This window comes from Excalfactoria chinensis, chromosome 9, assembly GCF_039878825.1.
Source record: "Excalfactoria chinensis isolate bCotChi1 chromosome 9, bCotChi1.hap2, whole genome shotgun sequence".
NCBI lineage: Eukaryota > Metazoa > Chordata > Aves > Galliformes > Phasianidae > Excalfactoria > Excalfactoria chinensis.
In genome coordinates this window covers 10,307,382-10,334,284 of record NC_092833.1, presented here as the reverse complement: position 1 = coordinate 10,334,284, position 26,903 = coordinate 10,307,382, and the positions used below count along the sequence as shown (strand labels likewise).

The window sequence follows — 26,903 nt, the reverse complement described above, 5'->3', positions numbered from 1 at the left end:
ACCAGCACAATGACAGCCTTGCTTCCTACCAACAGCCAAATAAAATATTTCAAAGTAACCCCTCATTTCTAATCCACATACTGCCTTTAATAGCACTTTCCCCCAAATCTGCACGTTCTCTCCTGCCTAAAGCACTAATTTCCATGACCTCAAGAGGTATCAAATTCCAAACCTTTGCCGCAGCTTCAGGTTTTCATACTCTGCTTGCAGACACCTCATTAGCTGCCCCACATCTGGTCCAGGATACAAGGTGTTTGTCCTGCAACATGCCAGAATCAGTTAACACTATTGTCTGATTACACACAGGCTCCAAAACATCTCAAAAATTAAAAGAAAAAAAAAAAAAAGTAAAAAGAAAAAAGAAAGGGGGAAGAAATGAAGCAGATGGCCTATGGAGCACTGAGATTTGCTATTTTCTTCCTGGAAAACTTATGGTAACCCCAGTTCCAAAAATAACATTAGGAATGGCCCTCCATGTGGGAAGGAAGCATTTGCTCAAAATCTTTGATCTCTCTGTTTCAGAGGAGGGAACTGGCACCTTAATTGCAACATACTGCTAAATGGGGTTGCTGTGTCACACCATAGGGTAAAAACCATAGGAAAAACACCTCCAGCACCCTCCTTGTCACAGCTGCTGGGGGACATCTATGGAAAACACCATTCTCATCCATCTCCTCCCAGAGTCTTTGTCTAAGCAGTGTGAAGAGCCCTTCATGACTTCATTAGGGGGCTTCCCCCTTTTGGACATGGCACAGTCAGGTTATCATGCCAGCAGCAGAGCTGCAGCCTGGCCAGAAAAGCATGCTGCAGAGCTGACATCCTCCTATGGGATCACCCCATCTGCAGAGACCACAAGCTGACAGCACTCGTTCAGAAACCTTTCTTGGATCAAGCCTTGCTTGAAACACTGGATTTTCTCCACTTCTTTTACTTTCCTTCTATAATATGAAGCAATCATTTTTCCTCCTATAAAAACTGAAATTGGGAGCATACAACCTTAATTTCAAAGCATTTATAATTTTTGGCTTATGCAGGCTCAGCATCACCCTGCCAAGCACTACTTGCTGCCTGGAAGGCTGACAAAATGTGCTCAGCCATAAACAAATGAACTTTAACTCCCCCATCATGCCAAGGAGAGGAGAGGAAAAAGAAGAAAAGAGAGAAAGGAAAGGACAGTTTATCAGCTCCCCTTGCAGTTACAGGTAACAGAGTGAGGGTGAAAACACATCTGTTTTTAAGGAGAGCTCATCTAAGAGCTTCAAACTAAAGGAGCACGTATTCCGTGTGGCTTTTTCCATAGAGATTATTAAAATAGAGATGCAGCTTAATGATGCTTACATCTGAGAAGGGATTTAGGAAAGCATAAAGTCAACTATCCAATCTGGACAGTTGGAATTTGGCACAGTGATCCAACCTATATTAAGTTTCCATCCACTTGAGTGCTATTTGGAGCACATTTTTAACAACCGCTCTTGTATGCCGTGTTCTTTGTTTGTAAAACAAGCTAATTTATAAAGTAACTGAGTTACCTCAGAGGAGGAGAATGATGAGAGACTTCCTCTGTCTGGATCTGATAATTCATTACCCAGCAGAGGGGAATTTGCTTGTCAGGGTGACCACAGTCAACTCACCAAACTAGCAAGGCACTCATCTGTACTGTGCAGCCCTCTGCCCAGCACTCAGTGCTGCCATCCTATCCCACGGACCAGGGCTAGACAAGACAGGAGTCTGCTTGCAGAGCAATTCCCCACAGCTCTGCCCCTGCTCTCCACTCCTCCTTAGGCATTCTGCTGTTTTCCAACCTGATGGAGCAGGCATCAGCATCGTATCTTGGGCCCACTGGCAGAGCCGTCATTGAACACTGCACCATTAAACAGTGGCTGAACACCACCAACTTTCTCACCAGGGGAAGGGGAAATTCCTGCTGTACCACTGAACAACAGGAAGCATTAAATCAGCATCATCTCTAGAAAACAAAACACACCAAAAAAAGCCCACAATAAAGCACCCGCGGGAGTCTTGCTTTTTTGGCCCTGGATACAACTTCCTCAGCAAATCAGTATCTCCAGCAGGAAGCGCCTTTGTCCTCTGGCCTCCAAAACATCTGTGCATTCACATACTGTCAGCACTCACAGGCAGGCAGCATCAACCCTTGGTCTGCATCTGCAGCAGGTCTCTCAGTAGGAAGAGCCCTTCCTGCAAGCGTTCTTCACCAGGAAATGTTTCTTCCTTAGCCCTACCTGTTTTTAAGCTTAAGTCACAGCTAATACACCTGCAAACAAATAACCTGTTTTCTGCAGGAATGTAAACACAAGAAGAATGTGAACAACGTGGGCTGCTCAAGCAGACAGTGCATCTCGGGGTACCAGCAGCCCCACTGGTACAACTTACAGTCACTACCACACAGGAAGAGGTGCCAGTTTCGAAAGTACAATTGCACGTCTTCATGCAGAGCATTATCCCACTTGGAATTCCTCCCCAAAGGAGGCACGAGTGCAAAACCTTTATAGGAGTTCATCAGCAGCCGCACAAACTCACAGAGGGTAAAAAAAAACCCACAGCCACAAGTTCTAGAGGCTGGTGAGAATTCGAGGAAAGCATTTTTCTCTGCTCTTGACCCTTGAATGCCCACTGCCAGACACTCATAGGGACCTTTACTCTAACTGGATACAGCTGCTCTGTCAGTTGCCTAAAAACAAGACAACAAAAACAAGCTTCTCCCCCCGCCCCTCCATGCCATTAATCATCTGTTTTCTAGTGCACACAATGTTACTAAGAGTAACAGCAGCAATAACAAAAGTCCTGGGACAAAAAGGTTTTCTCACCAGAAAATCCAAATGTGGTTTCTGCATGGCATGGTAATAGCCTGCTATTGCAAGGAGCTTCAAAGGAGCAGGATAGCAGGGAGGAGTTTATAACACATCTGGAATGTGGCTCAAGTTTATCTGAAAGAGCTTTTAATTGAAACAGAAAATTCCAATTAAGATTGGAATCTCTAAGAAGCTTTCCACCATCCAAACTGGAAAGTTCAGGTGGGAAAATGATTCTCTCCCAACTCTGACTCCTGAAACCAGAAGGCAAAGGAGCCCTGAGGTGGCTGAGCAGTGTGTGACTGTGATGTCATGCTGTGCAGTGCACCTTATGAAGCCACTGCAATGGGTGTAGGAAAAAGGCTGATGAACAACAGTTGTTTAATTGATGCCATGGGTATCTCTGAGTGAGAAGCAAATTGATCTGTAGTGCAAGCTCAGTGCCAGTGCAGCAGCATCTCTGCATGCTGCGTTCATCACTTCTACACAGTCATCTATAAACTATGCGTCTGGGACCCTCACCTCGTTGAAACCAACAGCACAGGCATTGCTGCCTGCATCAGCCTTCCTCAGCTTGTACCTGCAGCTTCAGTCTAACTCACTGCACTCCCCAGAACTACTGTGGGGCCCATCTGTTCCCTCACCACATCATGCTGGGACATATCCACAGTACTGTCTATTGTTGAGCAGCATCAACAAGTTACCTGATGAAATTCAGATTAGCACTTCACACCTTTCAGGATAAAAATAACCAAAAGAATCTGGGATTCATCCCAAAGAACACTAGACAATGCAAATTAATCAGGGGATGATATACCTCACTTCCAACCCTTCAGTTCCTCTTCTCCAGCAAGGTAAATGGCAAAGAAACAACAAGAAACAACCCTCTACATTTTTCTTCTGTAAGGATCCAGTTTCCATTGCCCTGGCTGGGAGACGGAAACTAAACCAGAGCTCTGCTCTTTCTCAAGGGGCCAACGAGCAGATGAAGAGGTAGTACATAACCAAAAACAAAAAAGCCAGTGGCTATATTTTCCAGGCTCCACTCCAGGTTGGTTGCTTATAAGCAAAGCTGTGAAAGTATAGCTCCTCATTTCCTGAAAACGATCTCTTTTGGACAACAGACACAATATAGACATCTTCTACCATGTTCCCATTCTACCCTTCCATTCCAGCACTGCAGTAGGTTCCAGCCCAGACAGGTTTCCCAGCGTCACAGACAGAAACATTGCAGCCAGAAAGAGTCCTTACTTCCCAAGGCTGAAGGCAGAGATCATCACCAGTGTTTGCTTCTGAAAATGTACCTAGTTGCTGTCCTATGGGATGAGATTCCAAACGTCAGGCTTCTGGCTTCAAAACATGAACAAATGGCACTCAGTGAGGGCATGGTCCATTATGCAGCTTTCCAGAGAAAGCCAAGTTGGTATTTCTACTCTGACCTATTATTCAGCATTGCCTCCTTGACACAGTGCTAGTAAGAACAAGGCTCATAACCCAGTACAGGGCTAAGAGCTGGGAGCAGTTCCCAGAACCCATACATCACAGGGCTTCCTGCCAGAGCTTCAAGTGATGAGCTCCTGAAGTAACAGGATCAATCCCCTGTTGATCCTCAACTTTGCATGCCTCCTGCATAGAAAATACACAAAAATCCATGATCCTCCTCTGCAGTTTCCCCGAGGGAAATACCTGGGGATGAATCAAGGCCCTTAAATGCTATTTCTGGCTGAAACCACATTGACCAACTGGGAGGTCTGCAAGTCTGAGATGCAACCTCCATCATCTCTGGGCTGCATCTGTTTGACTCTGCAAACATCAAGGGACTATGACAGCATCTGTGGCCATCGAGAGCCTCCTCCTCCCCTCAGAAAAATGTGCAGTTGTGGCATAACCAGATTCGTAACAAGCAGCACAGTGGGAGGTAAAAGAAAAGTGAAAGAAAAATACCTTCCTTATCCAGTAGCTTACAGCAAGATTTTCTCCATAGGGAATATGAAATGCCAGCTGACCTACAGGAAGCAGCTCCTGTGTCTGGTGCCACTGAAAGAAGTGGCAAACTTCCATCTTGGAGATATTAAGGAGAGACCCAGAGTTGTGCCCCTCTTATATCCTATTTGGTTCAGTCACACCAGAAGCACTAGCTAGAAACAGGTGGCTGCGCCTATTAGAATCACAGAATCATTATTAACCCAAGAGTGGCCAGCGTGGGAAGGAGAGCCAAAAGGAACACAAACTGCTGGTGGCAATTCACACCTGCTGCCTCACAATGAGGTTAAATCAAACAGTCAGCAAATTCAGAGATAACTCTTGCCTGCCAGTGCCAGCACATGGTGCAGCCTGATCCCCAGGGTGCAGTAAAGCATTCTTCTTTACACAGTTATCTGCACTGAAAATGTGTCAAGCAAAACCTCCCACCTGCACAGGAGCTGGTATACAGCTATACCAAGAGGACTGAAATCAGTTTAAATGTGGAAAAAGAAAGATGGACTGCAAGTCCTTGGAGAGAGCCATTCTGCCTGGAGCAGGGTACAGAGCAGCCCCACGGGTCCATTTGTTATTGCTACCCTGCTATGTCTCGTTTCTACTTTGCATACTTTATGGAGGGCAGTTTCCTAGGGCCTTTTATTCTGAACTGGATAGTTCTAACAAGCGTGGTGTGATAGATAGCAAAGCACATGACCAAACTTCCAACTTCTTCGGTCCTTTTCACTTTACTGAGTGGTGGGCGGCTGATGCCAGGCAGGCTGTGCACACAGTCACAAAGTGAGACCCGTTCCTCGTTTCACCTCTCAGTAGTTTATCTACCACATCTGTGCAAGCACTGCTGAGCCCACCAACTCCAGAGGTCTGTAAGCCCATTGCTGGCTCTGCACAAGTGACTCATGAAAAAATCATTAGCTGGGGGGAAAAAAATAACCCATGCCAAAAAACCCCATCACCAGCATGAAATGGAAAGCTGTTAGATGAGCTTTGCGTTCTTGTTTGCTCAGTTTAGGTAAGTTTCCAGCCTTGTATCCCCTACAGCTCATACAGCAGCAGCACCTTTTCCTTCTCGGTCTTCTCCCCTTTTCATACTTCAGTAACTTTTTATCAGACATGATCAAATAACATCAGTCATTTCCATCTGATTGCTACCTTGCTGCTTAAGCCACAAATAATGTGATTAATGAGTCTCCGAGGGAGAAAACAGAGGCTTTCATAAACATAAAGCACCAGCTAAGCACTGTGAGATTTTTCTTAAATTCCCTAAAAATAGAGAGCAGCTGCCTGGCACCGATTCCCCCAGCAGCAGTAACTGCAGTGCTGGAGGCAGCTCCGGATACTTCTGAAAATAGGAATGATTTTGTGCCAAAAATAATAATCCCTTAATTTTATAGGTGTCTGAATCAAAAAAGAAAAGAAAAAAAAAAAACAACTGAAAATGAGAGTGTCTGCAGAGACACATATCATGCATTGCATTGTCTGGTGTCTAAAAAGGGCTTTTTCTTTGCCTCTCTGCAGCATAGGCAAGTAGAACTTGACTACATTTAAACTGAGAGTTCAAGGGCTTCGGTGTAAACCTTTTCACTTGATGATCATTTTGCCACTGATTTCTGTTGTCTAGAAGGCATCCAATATGTATGTATACTAAATTGTGTATATATATATATATACACACACACACACACACACATACACACAGAGAAGAGTCCTGGCAGTATCCAACTGAAAGGTTCCCAGCAGTTCAGTGTATTGGCTGCTGCCAGAGGTTTCTTTTCAGAAAGAGATTTCATTCTATCTGTGTAACAGTGCCACACGCTGTCATCATCTCCTGGGATGAAATGGGCAAAAGCAAAAGGCTGAGCTTCTCCCAGGTAGCTTTTCTGGTCTATGTAGCAGTAGCAGGATGAATCATGTTGGAAACAACATGGCTGGGGCTTGGTGGAGAAGGAAGAGGAAGGACACTGCTGCTCTGGGTAGCGCTGAAGTCTGGCTGCAGGGAAAGGTGGCTTGGAGGGCATGGTAATGATGGGTTGACAGCTGGATGAGATGTTCTTTTCCAAGTTTAATGATTCCATGAAATCTGAAGGAGCAATATTGAAATCATGTGACTGTTCAACCCACAGTCCCACACAGACCCTGCGACGAATCCCTAAAGCAACACTTGACTCTCTGAAGGTCTGCAAGAACTGTCTGAGAGAAGATGGGGAAGATCTCCCATTGGAGCACAGGATGAAGCCCTGGAGTTATTTAAAGCATGGAAAATACCCATGAAATGGCAGCTGTTCAGGATTGGCTTTTACAAGCCACCCCAAAAAAAGCACTGAATATCCTATTTATGTTGAAAATTACACAAGCTTTCTTCATATTTAGTGCAAAGTTGTCCAGACATAGCCAGAGGAAAAGACACATTCATACTCCATCTTCAGCACGTCCTCCACCCAGATCCATATGTGATCTTGGCCTTCTACCCTGTATTTAGACTACAATAAGCTGTGTTCTGCCTTCTAGGAAAAAAAAAGAGAAAAAAAAATAAAGAATATGAATCCAGACCTTTGTGGTGAAGGTTTGAGCAAAAAGGCAGCCTGCTTTTCTGTGGTTACTGAGGTAATGAGACTTCAACAGGGGCTTACACAATGTCAGAGTGGAAGAAATGTCAAGCATCTACTAGAAAGGTTTTAAGTTACTCAAAAGCCTTACTGATGGGATTTCAGAGCCAGCCACACTATCCGGACAGTAATGTGCAAGTGAACACGTCTTTCAAAACCACACACGGCCAGACTATTCATACAGCCTTGTTCCCTACCATTCATGAGTAGGAGCACAAGGCAGCAGGGCAAATCAAATAAATGACTTCATTCCTCCAGGGATACAAGCAAAGGCAAACAAAGAAGCAAACATTTACAAATTCAGGTTGCCATATTTTTGCCAAGTTTTCCTCCAGTGGGGAACTTCGAAGGATTCAAGGAATAGAACTGTTATTTTCTTTCCTGAAGTTCTTTACCCATGAGCGCATGTAAATTCCAATATACGAACATATGAACAAGCTCCAAGATCTCCCAAATCTACATGACTCCCAGCCCAGCTCTGCAAAATCCCTTACAAAGCAGATTACTATACTGACAGATCTGTAACTGGCTAGGAAGATGTATGCCTTGGGCTAAGCAGAGTGTGAGGGCACTAAGTCGTATTTATTAGAACATACTGCCCAGGGAGGTGGTAGAGAACCTGTCCCTGCAGGTGTTCAAGAAAAGGGTAGATGTGGCACTAAGGGACATGGGTTAGTGGGCACAGTGGTGATGTGCTGGGGCTGGACTAGACAATTTTATCAGTCTTCTCTAACCTTTGTGACTCCATATCCCTTTAACTCAAGCAAAGGCCAGAAATCCCTGTAAACCCTCTTTTGTAGCAGAAAGGGTGTTTATACACCAGTTTCTCTACACCAGGTTCAAACCCAGCCTTTCAGCAAGTTTCTCCTTCCAGAACAAACTGCATTCATCATCACTTTCCCCCAGAACCCTCGCTACAGGTGAGTGCCCCTCCATGGGAGGCATCATCTCCTTTTTGGGTTTGGCTCAGGAATACGTTCCTTTCAGTGCTGCAGCTCCTCTCCCCATGGATTTCTCTGTGGTTTTTGTACCCTCCTCCACTTTTCTCACATTTCTCTTTTTGCTCTCCCATGGGAGGAAGACAAACCGAGACGTGCTCCACAGCTGAAATTACAGTTTATTCCACGGATGTGAAATGAAGCAGAATATCTACTTTCCAAAAAAAATTCTCACTGGATGTTGAAATAAGTATTTCTCCAGCAGATACTTCTTTTTTTTTTCCCCACCCCTTCTCTCCTTATAAAAAACAAAATAAATAAATAAGATACGTTTTGCTGCAAAAGGAGAGTCCCTTGCAGTGCCCATGCTCACACAGAACAGAAGCAGATGGGACAAGCTGCAGCAGAAGAGCATGGCTCTGTCTGTTGGCAGCAGGTTGTGCCGACTGCATGGTGCAGAGAGCAAAGTTGGGCTAAGGACACTGAAGGCACCACTACGCCTTTCACCCCAAGCTGGATGCATTCTGCTCTGTGAACGCTGCTGCTCCTGAAGAAGCCACCTGGCTTTCCAGATTCAATCCAGGTCCTCACTAGAAAGCATCTGTAACTCAGAAACTGCTCTAAGAAATCTCCTTGGGCCACATTTCCTACAGTGATTCTATCAGACTTTAAACACTCAAAGCAAGCTGCGCTGTTATTATGCATCCTGGCTGTAATTTAGGGTTCCCACTCATCTGAGATATTCAGTTTTCACCCTTTCCCAGCAATGTCATCAGGTTTTGAGCAGCAGCAGCTCAGAGCAAAATGTTTGAAATAAAATAAATGTGCCAATGTCAAAAAGATCTTTGTAAAGGTAATCAGGAATGCCCAAAACTAGTTTTTGCCATATGCTGCCAAAACACAGAGGTTGTAAGGTGTTTACCCCCTTGGTAAGGTGTCCACCAAATGGGTTGTGGCCAAAACTGGCCTGTGGCTCATGTAGGTCTCCTGCTTTGCAAGGTGTGAATGGTCACCTGTTTCTACCAGAACAGACAGGTCACACTTTCCTAATAAACCAGGCAGAACTTCTAACTTGGAGCAAACTGCTTCCATAATCAGACTTGTTTCTCTAAGGGCAGGACATTTATAATTCATCTGCTCCTGTTTACTTGATGAGTAAGTGAGGGATGGAGCACTGCCTCTCACCTGACTAACCTGAGCTGGATGGGATCAGTCCCATCCATTTCCACTCCAGTCACAGCAGCACCTCTCTAGGCCACCTTCTCCCACATATCACAGAATAAACACTGTAGACTGATCTGCATTTATTCTTTCTTCAGCTACCACATCACACCCAACATCTAAAGGGAAATCAGCCACTCATATCTCCCTTATCTTGCAACCAACTGCTCAGCATCCTTCATTTTGTAGTCAGTCCATCTCTCTTTTGCAAGGGTCACCAGCTAGATGTGCATAAGTTAAGTCACATTCCCTTCCATTTAAACTACCAACTCAGTGCCTTGAGATTAAAGAATAGATGTATTTGTGCCATCACAAAGCACATCACCCCAGCTCCATTCCTGTCTGAGCACATGGAAAGAGCACACAGATGCACATCCAAAATGTGCAAGAGCAAAACTGTCCACCCCACTTTGCGGGACTTTGCTGTTCATCTCAGGCTGGCTGCAACACCAAAGAGAACACCATCATCTGACTGCTGACTATTCCACTACAGAGCTGAACTGTAACATTTATAACAGCAAAGCAACAGGAATGTAAACAATATGCCCCATGTATGCAAACCTTTCCTAGCTGATACTTCTCAAAAGAAACATAAAGGGCAGGATGGTTTCTACCCTGCACTTTAGAAGATCCCTGACTGCTGGCAGAGCCGTGACAGCTTTAAGCACTGTAACTTTCTAAGAACAAAATCCAGGCAAGTGGTTGGTTATTTAGGTCTCTCTACCTGGTTTCTTTTGAATCAGAAAACACTGAAGTCTAAAAATGGTATATTTATGGTTCTGTCACCTACCAAGATTTCAAAGCTGGTATCCAAAAATACATCTATAAAACAGAAACACGCTGATTAAAATAACAGTGATGTGGAGCTACAAACACCCCTGTGGGAAGCTTTGTACTGCAGTGCAAAAGTCATTTTCCAGAGGTCTTGGATATGAATGAAAACAGTCTAAACAGCAGCCAGGCTGGAGCAAGACCCCATGATGGGGAATTCCCTTGAGTTACCCTCAAACCTGAGCCAGGCACATCCCACCCCCATAGCTGCCACAGTTCTCAAAGTGCACACCATTGCCATGACTCGGCTGGGTAGCACTGGGGAACAACTGTGCAACCACCAGGCTCAGGTGGATGCTGATGCCACATATCTAGTCCTAGTTGCACCCAGGCCACTGGAATGAGATTCTAGTCCAGCATTAAAACACAGTGGCAGGCTGTAAATCCAAGCAGTGGGAAGCACGGCTGTAAAAGCCCAGCACAGAAATAGAAGCTGCAGGGAGTGCTTCCAGCTGGACACCCACCAAGCACGCAGCAGCAAGCACCCAGCAGCTCACAGCACAGCCGGCACTAAGCAGAAAGGATGCACAGTTGACAAATGCTGCTTCCTACAGCCACACGCTGCTCTTTTATTTGCTGTTTGCCTTCCTCATAAGAGGATGAAGACTGAGATAAGGCTTTTATTAATAGGAACAATGCAAGCCAAGGTGGTTGGAGGAAAAGACACCCTCAAGCAGGCTGACTTCACAATGTCAGCTCTGGAGAAGCAGCAGAGCCACCACAATCCAGACACCAGGATGCAATGCTTGTGTTAAAGGAAATGGAGTGAGGCTGCCAACCAAGAAAAAAGGGAAACAAGCAGCATCCAAGAGACGTTGGTATTTAAAGTAAAGGGAACAGAAGTGGCCAAGCATGAGAGTGATTCAACTCCATGCCGGCTGCATTGGAAGCCTGGGCATGCAGTGGGAAGAGAGGGCTGCTTTAGTACACCCAACAGCCAACCACCTCAGTCCTCACCTCACCACTGCACCTACCCTGCACGAACACATCAGCCAAAGCAGGACATGGTCACAGTTTGCATATAGGTGGCTCTGTGGCTAACAGGAAGGCACAGTATAAGATGCCCCAGCATCACTTGCACAAGCTGCAGCAAGCCCTGCTCCAGCCCTGTGCCCTCATGAGGGATCACAGGCTTGGAAACACCTCCAAGAAGCAAAAAGCCTTTCCCAAAAGCTACGTGATTCTCCTCTAAGCAATCCTTAATCACACTTACACAACTCCAAAAGTACTTGCACCATTTGTTGTCCCAAGAGAGACTTCTGAGAACAAACTGAAACGTTCTATTTAATAAGGCATTTCAGGAACACCAGAGCATTTGGAGAAAAGAAGAAAGAAAACACTTATTACACAGTTCAATAAGGGGAAAAAAAAAAATGGAGATAACACAGCAGACTCTTTCCTGCCCATCTATCCAGCATTTGCTTTATTGCAGACCCTGGATGATGCCAACAGCTGCAGTGCAAGGCAGGGCCAGTCAGTGCTCTTCCTTTCAGACTTTCACTGAAACTTCACAGATTCCCATCTGCTTCCAAAGAGACAGAGTAACTCAGGACACAGATGCTCCAGAATATATATATATAAATATATATAAGCCTCAGAACAGGCAGTGCCTTGGCAAAAACCACTTTAAAAACATAGCTTTCTAAGCAAGGGAATCAACAGACTCCAGTCGAGTCCCTGTGCAGTCACAGCAACACCTTCAGCAAACATTTTCAAGCATATTTTCCAACCTCTTTCTCTCTGTACCACACTGATCTTTCCTGGGAAGGGACGTGGTTGGCTACATCTTCAAAGGACACTGCATCCCCCATCCTGCTGCAGGTCTGGGCAATGTACTTCAATACGTGTCCTCATTGCTCCTGTTAGAGCCCAATCCCGACCTCAAAGTGCTGCGAGTTTAAGCAGTGCCCTGCCTAATCTTAACAGGCTCCTCTTTCTGTGGGGACACAGTATGAGATCATAGCCACAACCTGAGCTGATCTGAGTAAACCAGGATGAAAAGCAGCACACTGGTGTTTTTGTTGTTACTTTCCTGATCTTTTCCTTACTCCATCACAGGATCTCCCTGATCTGAACATGTGAGAAGGATATGCAAGACCCAAGGTGGTTTTGCACCAAAGAGGAACGTGCAACTCCATGAAAAAGAAGAAACAGTGCCACTTGGAACAGCAGCAACTCTTCCTCATGGCTATATTGTACCCAAGCCTGGTTATACCAGTTGTGGTAACTCTGCTCACAACACTAAAGCAAGCTCAGACTCATGCAGAATGGTTTTGAACAAAGCAGTACGGCACCTTGCACTGGTCCCTGCAGCCAACATCTCCAAAACATACAATCGAACACTGGAAGCAGACATTTTACAAGGCATGACCAGAGAGCCAGCATCCGTGTGGGGCAGTGGCAGCTGCCAGTAAAGAGCTGACCTCAATGAGAAGCCTTTCCCTTCTGTGCTGCAGTGGACGTGCTCCTTGGCATGGCAGCAGGGGCAGCATGCTGTTCCACACCGTATCTGTTTCCCATCTCAGCACGAGCACAGACTCAGCCTTTTATCCAATCTTGAAAGAACGTGTTTTTCACTCTTTCTCCCACTCCTCAGCTTTTTTTTTTTCTCCCCCTTTTTTAATGAACACGAAGCTACATGCAAGTATTTGGCCTTCGCAACTGATGGGCTGCAGCCAAACTTTGCCATATGTTCCAGCTAATACATGTGGGTTTTGCTTCCCTTCCAAGAGCAGGAGGGGAAAAAAAAGGACATTTATGAACAGGGATTCAGCAGGAGCGTGTGGGAAGGAAGGGGTGGAAAGGGGATGCTATTTTTGTTGCTGTAATTATTCAGTGGCCAAATCCCTGACCCTTGACGTCAGCTCTGGAGGGTCTGTTTAACCATCCAGTTGTCATGGGAAGGAGGAGGGCTGGCTCAGAGGTACAGGCTGATGAGGAACAGCTCCTTGCTGCCTGAACCCACACACAGGCAAACCCCCTGCCGTCATCAGCTATCACCCTCTATGGCCAAGAAGTAAAAACGTCAGTATCTTACTGCCAATACATTGGCTAGAAATGAAAGCATCCAAAGAACCTCGCACTCTCGTTCCTGCCATCAGTTACTGCTAATAAGAACGGGCCAAATTCTGACCTCAGTTTCCACTGTGTAAACGGAGATAAACTCCATAGGCACCAGCTGGGTCACTGCAGGTTCACGCAGATGAAACCAAACTCAACCTGACCTCAGGTCTGGAAATATGCCCCATGCAAAGCACAAGGGTCCCTACTCCATGGGAACAAACCCAATCACCATGACCAATTCAAATCACCTCAAAGAAAAAAATAATTAAAACAATCAAACAAACAAAGATAAATGAGTCCCAAATCCCTTGCTCCAGATGTCAAGCACTGCCTACAGCCCCAGATCCCACTAGCAGGGCTCCCGCAGCACTCAGCACATTAGCAGCAGGCAGCTGAGTTACTAACATGATGGCTTCTCATTACTGCCCACGCCATCCATGATGAAATCACCACTTATATGAGGAAACAAGAATAATCCTTGTTGAAACTTCAGGCACAGCTAGTAAGTACTGGGCACAAATTTGCTTAGCAGGGCTAAATAGCATTGCTCATTCACATGCAGTTCATTATCAGCTGCCATTAGTTATTCCTGTGGCCAAGGACAACAAGAGGGCTCAACAGAAGCCAGAGAACAGCTAGCTAGGACATACAGATGAGAATTAACAGGCAGTGCAAAAAGGCATTTAATGAACTCCAGGGTGCACAGGGAAACACAGTAGCCAAGCACCACCAAGAGGCTCCCAGGAAATGCATGAAGAGCAAGGGACAGGAAACCTGGGGTAGTATGGAGATGGTGCAACGGGGAAGGGCAGATGACAACATACAGCCTCACAGTAGCAGGAGTTTGGTCTCTAAAGGCAAAAGGGTTCTTAAGTGCCATTGGTGCATTGCTTTGTCTGAGGTGGAATGGCAGGCCAGCTCTTGAGCTGGGATACCCTCAAGACAAGGCTCCAACCAATCCAGTGAAACTATGCAAGTCACAGCATTGTATTCTCCACCATCCAAGGCCCAGCACTCGAGAACACCAAGAAATAAGAAGGAATCCAGATTTACCTTTTTTCCTCTCCAAAAGACAGATAAGTTTTGCAGGCTGGGCCCCGCTAGCAGTTGTTTTGGAGTCCTGGCATTGCTGCATAGCAATGAGGTGAGAAAGAGGAACTTGGCAAGACAAAAAAGTAGCTCCAGCCATCAAATGGCTCATTACCAGGCTGTATAAAGTGAGCTTCATGGGCTAAAACCAGATGCACTAACTGGCTGTGTCCTTCCACCACCAGCAGCAAACCATCACAATCACCTTGTCTAGCTTCTCCTACAGCACCAACCTGGAGGCTGGCTGCTATTAGTTTCTTTTGGAGCTAGAGCAGAAATAATCTGAAAAAGGAAGAGTGTCTTTCCTGTGAAGACAATGAGGCAGCTCCAAGTAATTCCCAACTGGCCCCACCATTTCATCAAAGTGAAGAAATGTGCTTCTGAGCATCTCAGGTTTATTAGTTTCACCATGAAACCCATAGTTAAGAGGGAATTTATTTACAGCTCCCACAAATTCAAAGCAATGTGGTATGTCACACCACAGGCAACCCCACTGGAGTCAGCAGCTCCCTTTACAGCAGGTTGATGTAGGTCAGCAAGAACAAGCATATTCAGTCATGCCCTGAGCCCAGAGCACTGACCCCACCATTAAGTTTTACATCCCATAAACTGAGTTTATTTTTGTCCATATAATCTTAAATGCCTGAGCACTAACATTTACCCTCTAGTGAGAACCAGGAATGTTCCTTCAGAGAAACTAAATAAAGGGAAGTTCTGAGAGATTACTCCCGGGATCTCTTATTTATCCAATATCTGAGTAATACCAATGTTCAAGATTAAAGATGAATAAATACCTTCAACAGTAATAATCCTAATAATAAGGATTATCTGAGAGCTCTATGATAGGTCTTTGTCTGAGATGTGCCATGTAAATCCAGTGACAACAAGGCTGACCAAATGGGGACATTGCACACAGGTGGTGGCTGGGATGAGAAACAGCTTCAGGAGACTCCTGCAGAGACCTGCACATAGTGGGATTTTGTACCTTATTCCACATCACTATCCATGAGATGCCAGAAGTGAGATCACCATCCTTCTCCCAAAGGCTGCAGTGCATCCTAAGATGGGGCCCTTGAATACCATGTGGAATTGCAGCACATAGAAAAACTGAACAAACTTTCATGGAGAGTATCGATGCTTGAGCAGAACAAACCAAATTAGCAAAGTAACTGCACTGGTACCAATCCAGAGTTACTCCACAATTTCTAAGCCAATACTCCAGATTTCTGTCAACAAGACAAAAGACTTTGGCCCAGCACAGCACTGTAGAGACAGGCAACAAGGAGCTACTTGAGATGGAAAGAATTTAGGAAGAGATATCTTGAAAAGAGACCCAAGGCTCACTGCAAATGCACAGCCGCCCAAGTGTGGCTGACAGCAAATCTCACATAAGCACTGGCAAAAGACTGAGGGGTCAGCGTGGAGTGGTTAGAGGCCTGATTTTATGCGTACAGATCCCTGCCTTGAGATTGAATGCCCGAAACCAGGGAGTTTTCAAAGGCAGAGCTGGAAAAGGGCTATAACCAGTACTGCAAAGCTTTCCAGGAGTTCGGACTCCCACTCTACTCCTACCTTCTCTTCTTTCACCTTGTTCCCTCTCTGTTATCGAGTCATTACTGTGTCCGTGTTGCATTTTGGAAGTCTTACAGCAGTACAAGCAGGCAAGAAAACATAATACAGCCCAAGGACACGCTCGTGGCAGAGCCTTCAGCATTGCTGAACTGCACAACTGGAAGCCCAGCAGAGAAGACTTTGCAGTTCTCCCACAGCTACTAGGAGGAACTCAGCACAAAGAATAAGCAAGACAGGGTCAGAGTCTTGCACCTTTTGCTCCACCAGTGACCTGGAATCGTTCATAGAAGAGCAAAAGACTGCTGAGTCAGCAGCCCCACTCATGGTATGTGTGGCTTCCTCTTCTGCTTGCTCTCAGAGCTAGAAAGCCCCTAGAAAGGGGACGTCTAGAAATATCACAGCCTGCAGGCTTGGTTTTAACAGAAACAAGATGACTCAGGCAGCAAAGTGAGGAGGATGTGATTAATAAAAATATTTCAGAGAGCAAAGAGATTCCCTCATACCCATCTGCCAAGTCTAGAGGGTATTTCATCGAATACTACCACCAGCATCAGGCAAACTGTCCTTTTGCCTTTTGGACATGACAGAAGCCCACTGCAGGAAATAACTTAGGGAAGTGATAGGATGGCACAGATTTAGCGACTGATGGCCCATGTCCCTAGAAATAAGATTATCAGCATTTGATCTAACCACACTATCCCCCGCTTCTCCACAGTGCTCCATGCAGCAGCACCTCTAGTACTGCTCAGCAGTACAGCTTGGGGCTGCCACTGATCTTGGATACAGCAAAGCCCCAAACCTAAAATCCTAACATCAGTCATCCCCCAGTTCACTCATGAGCAGAACCACAGTTCTGCTGCCCCAAAGCACCCAGGCTCACATGTTGCAGGCCAGCCCTTGGCCAGTGCATCTGTCCAGCAAGAATCAAAGCCTTTGCTTTTCATACCCTACAGGAGTGCTACAAGGATTAGCTCATGTTTATTCAGCAACATTTTTCAAAGCACTGCATGAGTGCCAAACCCTTTTCGGTTTTTTTTTCTCCCATTTATTTTTCACTTTTTTACTTTTAAATCTATTCCTTGTTGTGTCATTCCCTCCCAAGGGGACACATTTCTCTCCTCCTGAGAACCAAACAAATGCAGAGTCATGGGCAGCGGGAGATGGAAAACACACTGCAAGGCTGCTCCTCCCCCTCAAACCCATTGATATCATCACCTCCATTCAACCAGTCAGACCTCATGTGTGCGCCCAGCAGTCAGGGCTTCTCATGCAACCTATAGAGGGACCAAACAGGACACAGAAGCACATTCAACCTTCTCTCATTTACTTTTTGTTTTCAAGGAGCAAAATAGAGGTAAAAAGCCAGGGAGAGGCACCACCAGCAGTCATACTCTGTGTGAGCCCCATGTCACAGCTCGCCCTTACAGCCAGAAAGCCAAGTGGATGCTGCAGCAAGGTCTCCCTGCGGGTGCTTCCCAACCCTCAGGGAACGTGCCAAAGTGTTCACTCAGCCTTGGCACAGGAGGATGGTTTGCATCGGAGCATGTGCTGGTGCTGGGCGTGAGACCTCATGTATGTGCAAGTGCAGACAAACTCAGTGTGGGACATTCTCTCCTGCACACAGAGCTGTTGAGGCAGATGGAAAGAGCACGCCAGATGATGTGTGACAAACAGTTATGGCTTAATCAGCAGGACAGAGCTGGTCCCATCACTGCTCACAAAGTCAGCCAGGACCCCAGGAGCAGTTGGTGTACAGGAAGGGTTAAAGAAGAGGTACTAAAACAGAACAGCTCCATTCAAACAGTACCTGTCCCACACCTGAGCATCCATGCAGGTAGCAACAACAACCCTTTCTCCATCAGAGAGGGGGAAAGTCAAAGTGTTGGAATTAACATAACATCTCCAGACACTGCAGAAGCAAATTAAGATGACTTGTATACAAGGGGAAAAAAAGTCTGTTCTCAACACATTGTTTTGATAAGTTTACAAAACACTTTTAAATAAGAAAACAAAAACTACAGACCCAGAAGACAGACCATGACTCAAAATCATGCGGAATTATGTATACCAACTTTAGCTTATTTTGTTTTCCATTTCACTAATCGCATTGCCTAGATCAAAAGAAAGTTGTTTGATGAGCTTAGCATGAGCCAACCTCTGTGACTCTGGGAAAAGCTTTGAGTTCATAAAAATAAATCATTTTTGTCACGACAAATTTAGTGTCACTTCCCACACACAGTGACACTGCACAGCCAGAATATCTCTCAGGGTAAAGACCTCAGGAAAATTCCACTAGCTTCACCAGCCTCAGCGCATGCCAAATTACAGTCTCAGTTCTCTCCCAGGATTTCTTTCAGGAGCTCTGCACATGCACAACAGAGTTAAAGCCAAGGCATTTCCATCCTCTGACTTGTAAAAATGACATCAAGGCAACGACAGAAAAGGAACTACAGCTAAAGCAACACAGTTACTGTATTTCAGAAGGTTTTAAAGAGCAGGAGGTGATTCACCTCCTTGTTCCACTGCTGTCAGTCACAGCACCATCAGCACTAGCACTTTCTAAGACAGAGGTTTCCTTCCCCAACTGGAAGCAGACTTCAGCAAAACCCCATTGCCCTGCTCAGCTGTGCAGGTCTTCACCTCTCAAGTTGCCTCTAGCAACAAAAAGGCTATGAATGTGTTTACATAAAACAGAAATGTAGGAGAAAATATTCCAGAGACGTTTTATACATTCAGCTTGGCATGAAAAAAAATCCCATGTGAATAGGAAGACTTACTGCAGGTACTTGCCTTATGGAGCATAGGTTCTGAACTAGAAGAAAAATCCCTTTAATTACCCAGCAGTTAGGTTTCTTTTTTAGCAGAAGAAAAGAAAATGGTGACATGAATGTTATTTTCATGACAGAAGGTAACATCAATACAGCAGGAGTGACTAGTATTAGGGAAGGCTACTTAAGATGACATGGGCAGCTAAATACTGACTGCACAGCATCACGCAAACGATTCCGTATCACACTGTGAGATGAAGACCATTGGATAGCAGAGCCTGCGCACCACCCAGCCACACACACTCCTCATTCCTGAAGCAAGCATGGAATCAGCTCACTTCACATCAAAGGGAAAGGTCCCCTGCACGGGGCATCGGGCTGCTGGGGTGGAGTTCTGGAGGGCTTCCCTCCGCCAAGCAGCCAAAAGAAGTCTTTTCGGAATTATACTGCACAATACAAACAAAAGCAGTCTCCAATGGATAAATGAAGCACAAATCAATCAAGAGAAACACCCGTAAAGCAAGGCTGGACTGAGCCTGAGCTGCGAGCCCCAGCTGTGCACAGAAACGAGAAGGGACGGGCACAACACGTGGGCTCGATGGAGCTGAAGGTGAGAACCGCACGCGAGACACAGAAGGACAGAGGCTAGGCCATCCTTCGGGGCGCACAGGGGGTGCCTACCTGGATGTAGGCGCGCTGCAGGTAGCTGTAGGGCACCCTGCGCTGGAAGTCAGAGCGCACCTCCTCGGTGATGCGGTGCCGGGATGCGGCTCCCAGGCGCGGCTCCTCGCAGCTCCGCAGGCAGCCGGCGCGCCGCAGCAGAGCCCAGAAGAAGGGCAGCTCCCCGGCGGGCCCCGCGCCCAGCGCCGCCAGCCGCACCTGCCCCCGGCAGCGCCGCCTGCACCGCAGCCGCTCCGCCCGCAGCTCCCGCCGGCTGCGCAGCGCTTGTTCCAGGCACCGCGCAGCGCCCGCGAAGTCTCCGCCGTAGTACGCTTCCACGCCGCTGGCGTACAGCGCGTCGAAGGGCTCCAGCGGGCCGCCCTCCGCTCCGCAGCTCCCGCACGCCGCAGGCAGCAGCGCCGCGAGCAACAGCACGGCCCCCCAGGACCGGCTCCCCGGCGCCATGCCCGCCGTGCGAGCACCGGCTCGGGGACGGTAAGAACACCACGGCGGTATCTCAACCCAACTCCCTGCACGCCCTCCCCCGGCCCGCACCTCTTAAAGGGCCCCGCGCGGCCGGCCCGCCCCGGCCCGGCCCCCCCGCAGCGAAGGAGGGAGCAACCGCGGCGCAGAGCATCCCTACTCCGCGCTCTGCAAATCACCGTGATGTTTTCCTTTCCTTTCCCCTTTCCTTTCTCCTTTCTTTTCCTTTCCTTCTTTCTTTTTTCCATTCCTTTGTCCTTTCCCTTTTCCTTTCTTTTATGCTTTCCTTTGTCCTTTCCTTTCCTTCTTCGTTAAATTGATAAGTTCCCTCTCCCCCTCCCCACCCCCACCCCCCACATTGCAGCACTTCTTCCCCCCTCTTTACCATTCTTGCTCCCTCTCCAACATCCCGGCATCACTGCTTGAAGGATGCCCTTCTTCAAGGCTTCTGCTTGGAGCCGTTTCTCGCTGGAGTCTCCACCCCGTGCCCTCTTGCCCCGACTGCCTCCTGCTGCGGGGAATTCTGCAGATATATCATCGGGGATGGTCACAGCGAGTGGCCGCTGCAGCCCTTTCAGCTCCCAGCTGCGTGTACGTCTCGCTTCCTCCAGGGTTTCTCTCTCCCAGTGCTGGAAAGCCCAGCCCTGCCAAAATGTTACTCATGTTTGCATGAATTTTAAGGCATTCCTGTGATGAGACATTTGGCAACATGGCCCTGTCTCACACACACACACACACACACACACACACACACATCTCACTTGGCATTTCCAATAAGCTCAGTGTTGAACACCTGTCAGCAAGATGTCTTTAATATTAACATGGTTAATTTGGCTGAAATCAGCTTTTCCTAAGTGAGAGCGAATGGGCAAATCCTTGATCTCATTAGATGCTTTACTGTAACCTGTTCTGTGCTTGAATGCTCCCAAACCTGTGCAAACAGCATTGTGCTCCATAGGGTCTCTCACCAGGGACTGTGGCTGTAGTCACTGCAGACATTTCAGGAACATCTCTATAGCAGCTGTCTATCCCTTCACAGAGAGAAATAGCAGCAAATGGGAGATATCTCAAACCCATTTGGGACAGATTTCATTAGTGCATAATACCAGGTGATCCTGATGGCCCTGCTGAGCTTCTCCCTGCTGTTCTTGTGGCTTTGAACACATTGTTCTCATTCTATGCTGCTATGTCCAGAACCAGAAGCAGGGCTCGGCATTCTTATTTTGGGCAGTGCATTACATTATGGAGCCTTGTCCACAATAGCTTCATATCAGGAAAGTTTTATTCCCACATGGCTGAAAATTTACTTGAGTTCTTGGTGAAGAGCTTGGTGAGGAGCTTTCCCATTTGGCAAAGCTTTCATAGTGCTCTACCTTGTTGCTTTCTTGCTCTTTGGCACAAAGCCTTTGGAAGTTTTGGTTGTCCTTCCTGCTGGAACCAAAAACACTGAAAGGAGGACTCTGTGGGAAAGGTATGTGCTGCAAGCGCTTGCCCATTAAGTATGAATTCTTAGGCCCAGATAAAGCCCTTCCCAAGGAAAGTGTAATCAGCACTCCTGGGCATGGAGACGAGCTTATGGGAAGACTGTTTCAACCTTCTCAAGGGTCTCTGTGAGGAGCTGCTGCCTAGATACAAGACAGACGCACCTGGTGAGCATGCAAGTTTAGATTGGGGTCATCTGTCTCCCTAAACACAGTGATAAAACACCTGTCTCCTTGGCTTTGTTATGTGAAAGATGCAGCCAAAATGATCTATGTGCAAAAGTGCTGTATGTAATTCCATGTTGTTTCCACATCAGCAGCATCTCTGTGCATGCAGTGATAACACTGAGGCCCTGCATAGGAAGGAATGCTGAAAGTGCATAAATGAGTGGAGAGAGAACAAAATGAAACAAAATGCTTTATTTCAGCCTGCTACATTTTCTGATCCAGATGTTTCTGTCATTAAAAAAAAAATATATCCTTTTTGAAACAGTGAAGAAACATGCTTAGTTCTGACATCCTGCAGTGCAATTCCACTGCACGTTCTCAAAGTGTTTCTCTGCAGACTCCCATTCACTCTGGACCAGTCTCCACTGCCCTCGCTCTGCAATCCTTCTGCTTAAGGTCATGTTTTCTTTGTTCACAATAGTTTGTGCTTTTCCTCACCTTGATGCTTCATTGCTACCTAATTGCTCAGAGCTCAGCAAGAGTTGGCACACACAAGGCACCCAACCCCAGGCAACTCAAATGCAGTCGTTGGAGCAGTCACTGTTTTTTCCATGTGTCTACTCACTGCATTACTGGAAAGGCAAACATCAGATGGAAAAAAGTTTGGTGGTCCTCCAAGTGGGTTTCATCTCTTTGCAGAAGATCTGAATCACACCAATTCAGCTGCTACAGCCACACTAGAGTGGCAATGGAAATGGTGGGTTCACCTTAATGAAGTCCTCAGTGGCAGCAACAGTGTGGAAATGAGTTGGAATTAGAAGCCTTGCATATACAAAGGCAGGATTTAACCCAGCAAGGCAGTCACTGCTTTAGGACATTTCAACTCCAAATCAGTCCCCAGGATGCCTGAGATAACCCTCATGCTTCTAATGAAAGGAATAATTCTAAATATGTAACAACTCAGCCCGTGTTCAGATGTTGATCCTGGCCCCTGTGCAGTTGTTTTGAAAGACTTTTTCGTGCGTAAATAGATTCATCTGAAGCTTTTTTTTAATTATTATTTTTTAAGGAAAGTTCTGATACGTGGGTCAAACCACTGATGTCTTGGCAACAAGATAAGAGCAGATTTTAGGATGTCTTTCAAAATGGCTTTTCAACATGCCTTTTACAAGCAGACCTATGTTTCAAGCCCTCTCTGTTTCATTTGTAGACTTGCCTTCCTGGTTAATTCATGAACAAACTTTATAATTCCCAAATCAAACACAGGTGACCTCTCCAGCCATGTACCTTAGTGAGGGAGTTTTGGAACAGATGGAAAAGTACAACGTAGTCTCATTGAAGAGCTTTGATCCTTGCATAATATATATGGGTACAGGTTTTGGTGAAAGTATCAAAACCATTACTGAAATACTTCATGATTTAGATCTGAAAACAGACCTGAATTCTGTAGAATATCTCCATTTGCCCATCTCTTTTCTTTATTCAAGGAGTGGGAGTGATTGTAGATGTCACTGGATGATGCGAAATGAACATGTAAAAACAGTTTAGCTTCAGGAGGAATGAAATGATGAGCAACGAAAGGAGGGACTTCTTCTTTAAGTTACTATTCTTATTCATAGCAAGATGAATGCCCATTGCAACACAGCAATATGAGGATGGAGAAAATAGAAGGTACATGGCCAGCCCATCTCCTCTGAGTTGTACCTCTTGTTTCACTGATGACAGCTTATAAATCTGCTTCCCCACGTGCCTCTTGGGTCATTTTTTCTTTCCATCTATCTCTGACACAGCACAGGTGAACAGGAGGTCTTTAATTTTTCCTCTAAAACCCTTTTCACTTTTACTTCCTTCTAGCAACATAAAATAGTCTCCTTTTACCTACTTCTAGCAATATTTCCATTCGATCCAGGCTCAGGATCTGTTAACAGCTCTCTCTGTTTTGTTTTTTTTTCTCCCAAACATACCTAACCTGTGATCAAACATATGCTCTTCTTCTATAACCTACAATCAATCACAAGCACTTGAGACATCCTCTGCACTGACATGCCTCTGACCTGACATTACTTCAATGTATGTCCTCTCATATTGAGCTGCCAGCAGTCTTCTTTCTGACTTCCCACACTACTTTTGCAGATGGACAAAATGATTGAGAACAAAGCTTTGCTTACACTGACATTGCTCTAAATGCATCATCCACTTGTGTATACTTCCTCAAACACACTCATGGCCATCTCCTATCCTCCCTTTCAGCACCCAGTGAAAGGTTTGCTTGTCCACATCTCTCTGTGCTACGCTCCATTGTTAATACCAGTCTTGGCAACTCATTTGTCTCGTTGTCCTGGCCCAGCCCATCTCTCTGCTTTGTTTCATGGGACTTATCATATCTCTGCCTCTTTTGGGATAGGTTTTGAGTTCTAGAATCCACCATTTCTTCTTTCCTGCAGCACAAACCAAAACCAACCCCCCAGAGCCATCCCTGCAGCAGTCCCTCTATTGTGCCTCTCAAGGCTGGGAACATGTGCTTTACTTTGCAAGTGCTTTGTGATTTCCAGATATTCATGTGCTGGATCTGTTATACAAACCTTTATACAAGAGCACAGTCATGTACAACACAAGGCTCGTTGCTGGCACTCAGCAGAGAAATACAGTAATATAAATCATATGAGCAGAAGATTCTTGTGTCTTCCCATGTGTAGGCAACAGTATAACCTTGTTAAATTCCAAGTGCTTGTACGCTTTGCTTACTCAGAAACTTGGGCTGTATTTTACTGCCATTATAAATTAAAAACCAATAAAAATAAAGTTCAAAAAGTATAAAATACACAACCACAGGCGCACTGGTGTCTCAGAGAAGTTGGCCACATGCCTATGTCTTTGAGCTTGGGTTTAAAATACCTTCATGGACTGTATTATTTAAGATGAAGACGATTAATACAACACCAAGAAGTTACTATTTTCTGCTCTAAGTAGCATTTTTGCTACACTGACAGCGTAAAATGTTTCCCGTATTGAGAGTTGCTGTAATGAAGAGGAAAAAGCACTTACAAATGATATAAACTGAGAAAATCACAGCCTCATGTGGGCATGGTTATTTTCAATGCATAGTGCAGAGTTAATGAGACGTGTGAATGGTTTCATTGTATAACAGTCTGAACTCTGGCTGTAAGCTATGGTAGTTTCAGAGTGTAAACAGTGTCCAATTCACGGCTGGTGTAATTGGGCTGATGTCAGTGGCATTGCTAAAGGACCGGTTAAGTACAACACGTGTACATACAGATGGTGCCCAGTCATAGCTTTAGGAGGTCCCATGCATGGAGACTGTATGCAGGTGGGACTGACTATTGGCCTGTTTGAGGAAGGTGTGAAGATTTCATCCAGGAGAGGCAGAGACACGGGTGGCATTTCCATCCAACAAGTGCACCTCGGAGCTGTCAAGCCAGCTCAGGCAGATGCTACACCCCACTCCAAGCTGCAACTGCTGACATCAGTTTTTCATCCACAGAGTTTTCCCCAGAGCTGCCCAGCTGTGGGGATCTCCAGGGGTAAATATTTCCTTTCTCCCCACAATTCAGAGCCCAGTATAGTGTGAGAAGAATGAAGGAAATGCCAGGCTTGAAGAAGAGGCATCTGAGGATAGCATCGCTACAGAAGGGAGCAGAGAAGCATAGCAGCGGGAACCCAACATCCTAGACACAACATCAGAGGAAGGAAGAAAGCTATGAGGGAAGCCCAAGAAGTAATGAAAGTCCATGGAGGAAATTAAGCCTGAATTTGGCCGTGTCAGCGGGTGCTGCAGAGGAGCTTGCTCGAAGAAGCCCATCCAGGAGCGCTGCCAGGCCCAGCAAGTGGCCCTTGGCACAGGCAGGACAGGAGGCCCACGTGCAGCCAGGCCTTCCCCATTTTCATCTTTATGATTCTGAGAGAAGGCAAGGGGATGTGGGTATGTTGTGAGAGGCTATAAACAACATTGAGCTCATTTATTTCACTAGGATCGAGTTTCCTGTGGCTTCCCTTTTACAGTCCATCTTTCCTGTGCATTGATGCAGCTCTGACTAACCCAAGCAAGAGGCATAACTCAACATTTGCTGGCCAATTCTCCATAACTCAGGAGAAGCTGGAAGAAATGGCATGTGCTTACATACAAGGCTGGGTAGCTCTGTACCCGCTCCCTGATCTCATCAAAAAGGAATCAAAGAATCTAAATGAGGGTGATTTGGGGCAGATCACTGACATACAGGGTTGAAAATGACTACTTGTTCGAGATCTTCTAGTCCAACCATTAATCCACCCTCACCATGCCCACTAACCACATCCCTCAGTGCAACATCTGCATAGTCCTGCACACCTCCAAGGATGGTCGACTCCACCATCTCCCTGGGCAGCCTGTGCCAGCGCACTACCACTCTTTCTGAGAAGAAACGTTTCCTAATATCCAACCTGAACCTCCCCTGGCACAACTTAAAGCCATCACCTCTTGTCCAATTACAGTTATGTGAGAGAAGAGGCTGACACCCCACTTCACCACAACCTCCTTTCAGGGAGCTGTAAAGAGCGATAAGGTCTCCCCTGAGCTGCCGCTTCTCCAGACTAAGGAGAGGAATAGACCCAGGTCTGGTTAAAACTAAATAAAATGCATAGTGTATTTGGCAGAATCATTTTTACTGCAAGGTGCTAGATTTATATGGCAGTAGTTTTCATCCTAGGGAATCCTAAAATGCTCTCCTAATGTTATAGACATAAACTCACTTCATTGCAGCTGCTCAGCAGGCAGGTTGCTGGCCCACTGCTTCCCACCCAGATGTGAGGAGGGAATAACCAACCCAGGACATCCCAGAACAACCCTGTCTTAAAAGAAATTATCCCTGGGAAAGGAAGCAGACGTTGAATTGCTAACATTTGGTGTAACCCACAGACCTCCCATGGTCCTGGTCTCTCCTCACATGAGTGTAATTCTGGAGATGAGGTACCAAAGCCAACTATGTGGTCTGGGGACAATTAGAGAAAATCTGGGTATTGAAGCGTGGGACTGATGAATGATGGAGCAGTGGTGTAAGGATGCAGAATGACACCAGTTTGCTTCTGATCTGAGAGATCAGAACCTGCCTTTACCTTCCCCACGCCACCCTCTCCTTCCCTTGGTAGTGCCAGGAATGTCACACTGGTAGTGACACTGCATTGGATGGTTAACATCAGCTGGGGAGCATATGGAATGAGCAGGAAATCCAGATGGCGA

The 26,903-nt window shown here is 46.1% G+C and overlaps 1 protein-coding gene across 5 annotated transcripts in view; it reads right to left on the bottom strand.

Annotated features, from left to right (window-relative positions):
• P3H2 (prolyl 3-hydroxylase 2) overlaps window positions 1–23,426 on the bottom strand; it is a 53,739-nt gene extending 30,313 nt beyond the window's left edge. For 4 of the 5 annotated variants that reach the window (XR_011904692.1, XM_072344863.1, XM_072344864.1 and 1 more), the window contains exon 1: window positions 19,560–20,344. Coding sequence is in view for 4 of the 5 variants with exons in the window: in XM_072344863.1 (XP_072200964.1) it covers window positions 19,560–20,003 (444 nt within the window). In the remaining variant the exon portion in view is untranslated. Of the gene's footprint in view, window positions 1–19,559; window positions 20,345–20,406 lie in introns of those variants that run through there. The other variant, XM_072344866.1, reaches the window with a different exon arrangement.
• Window positions 23,427–26,903: the final 3,477 nt, after the last annotated feature.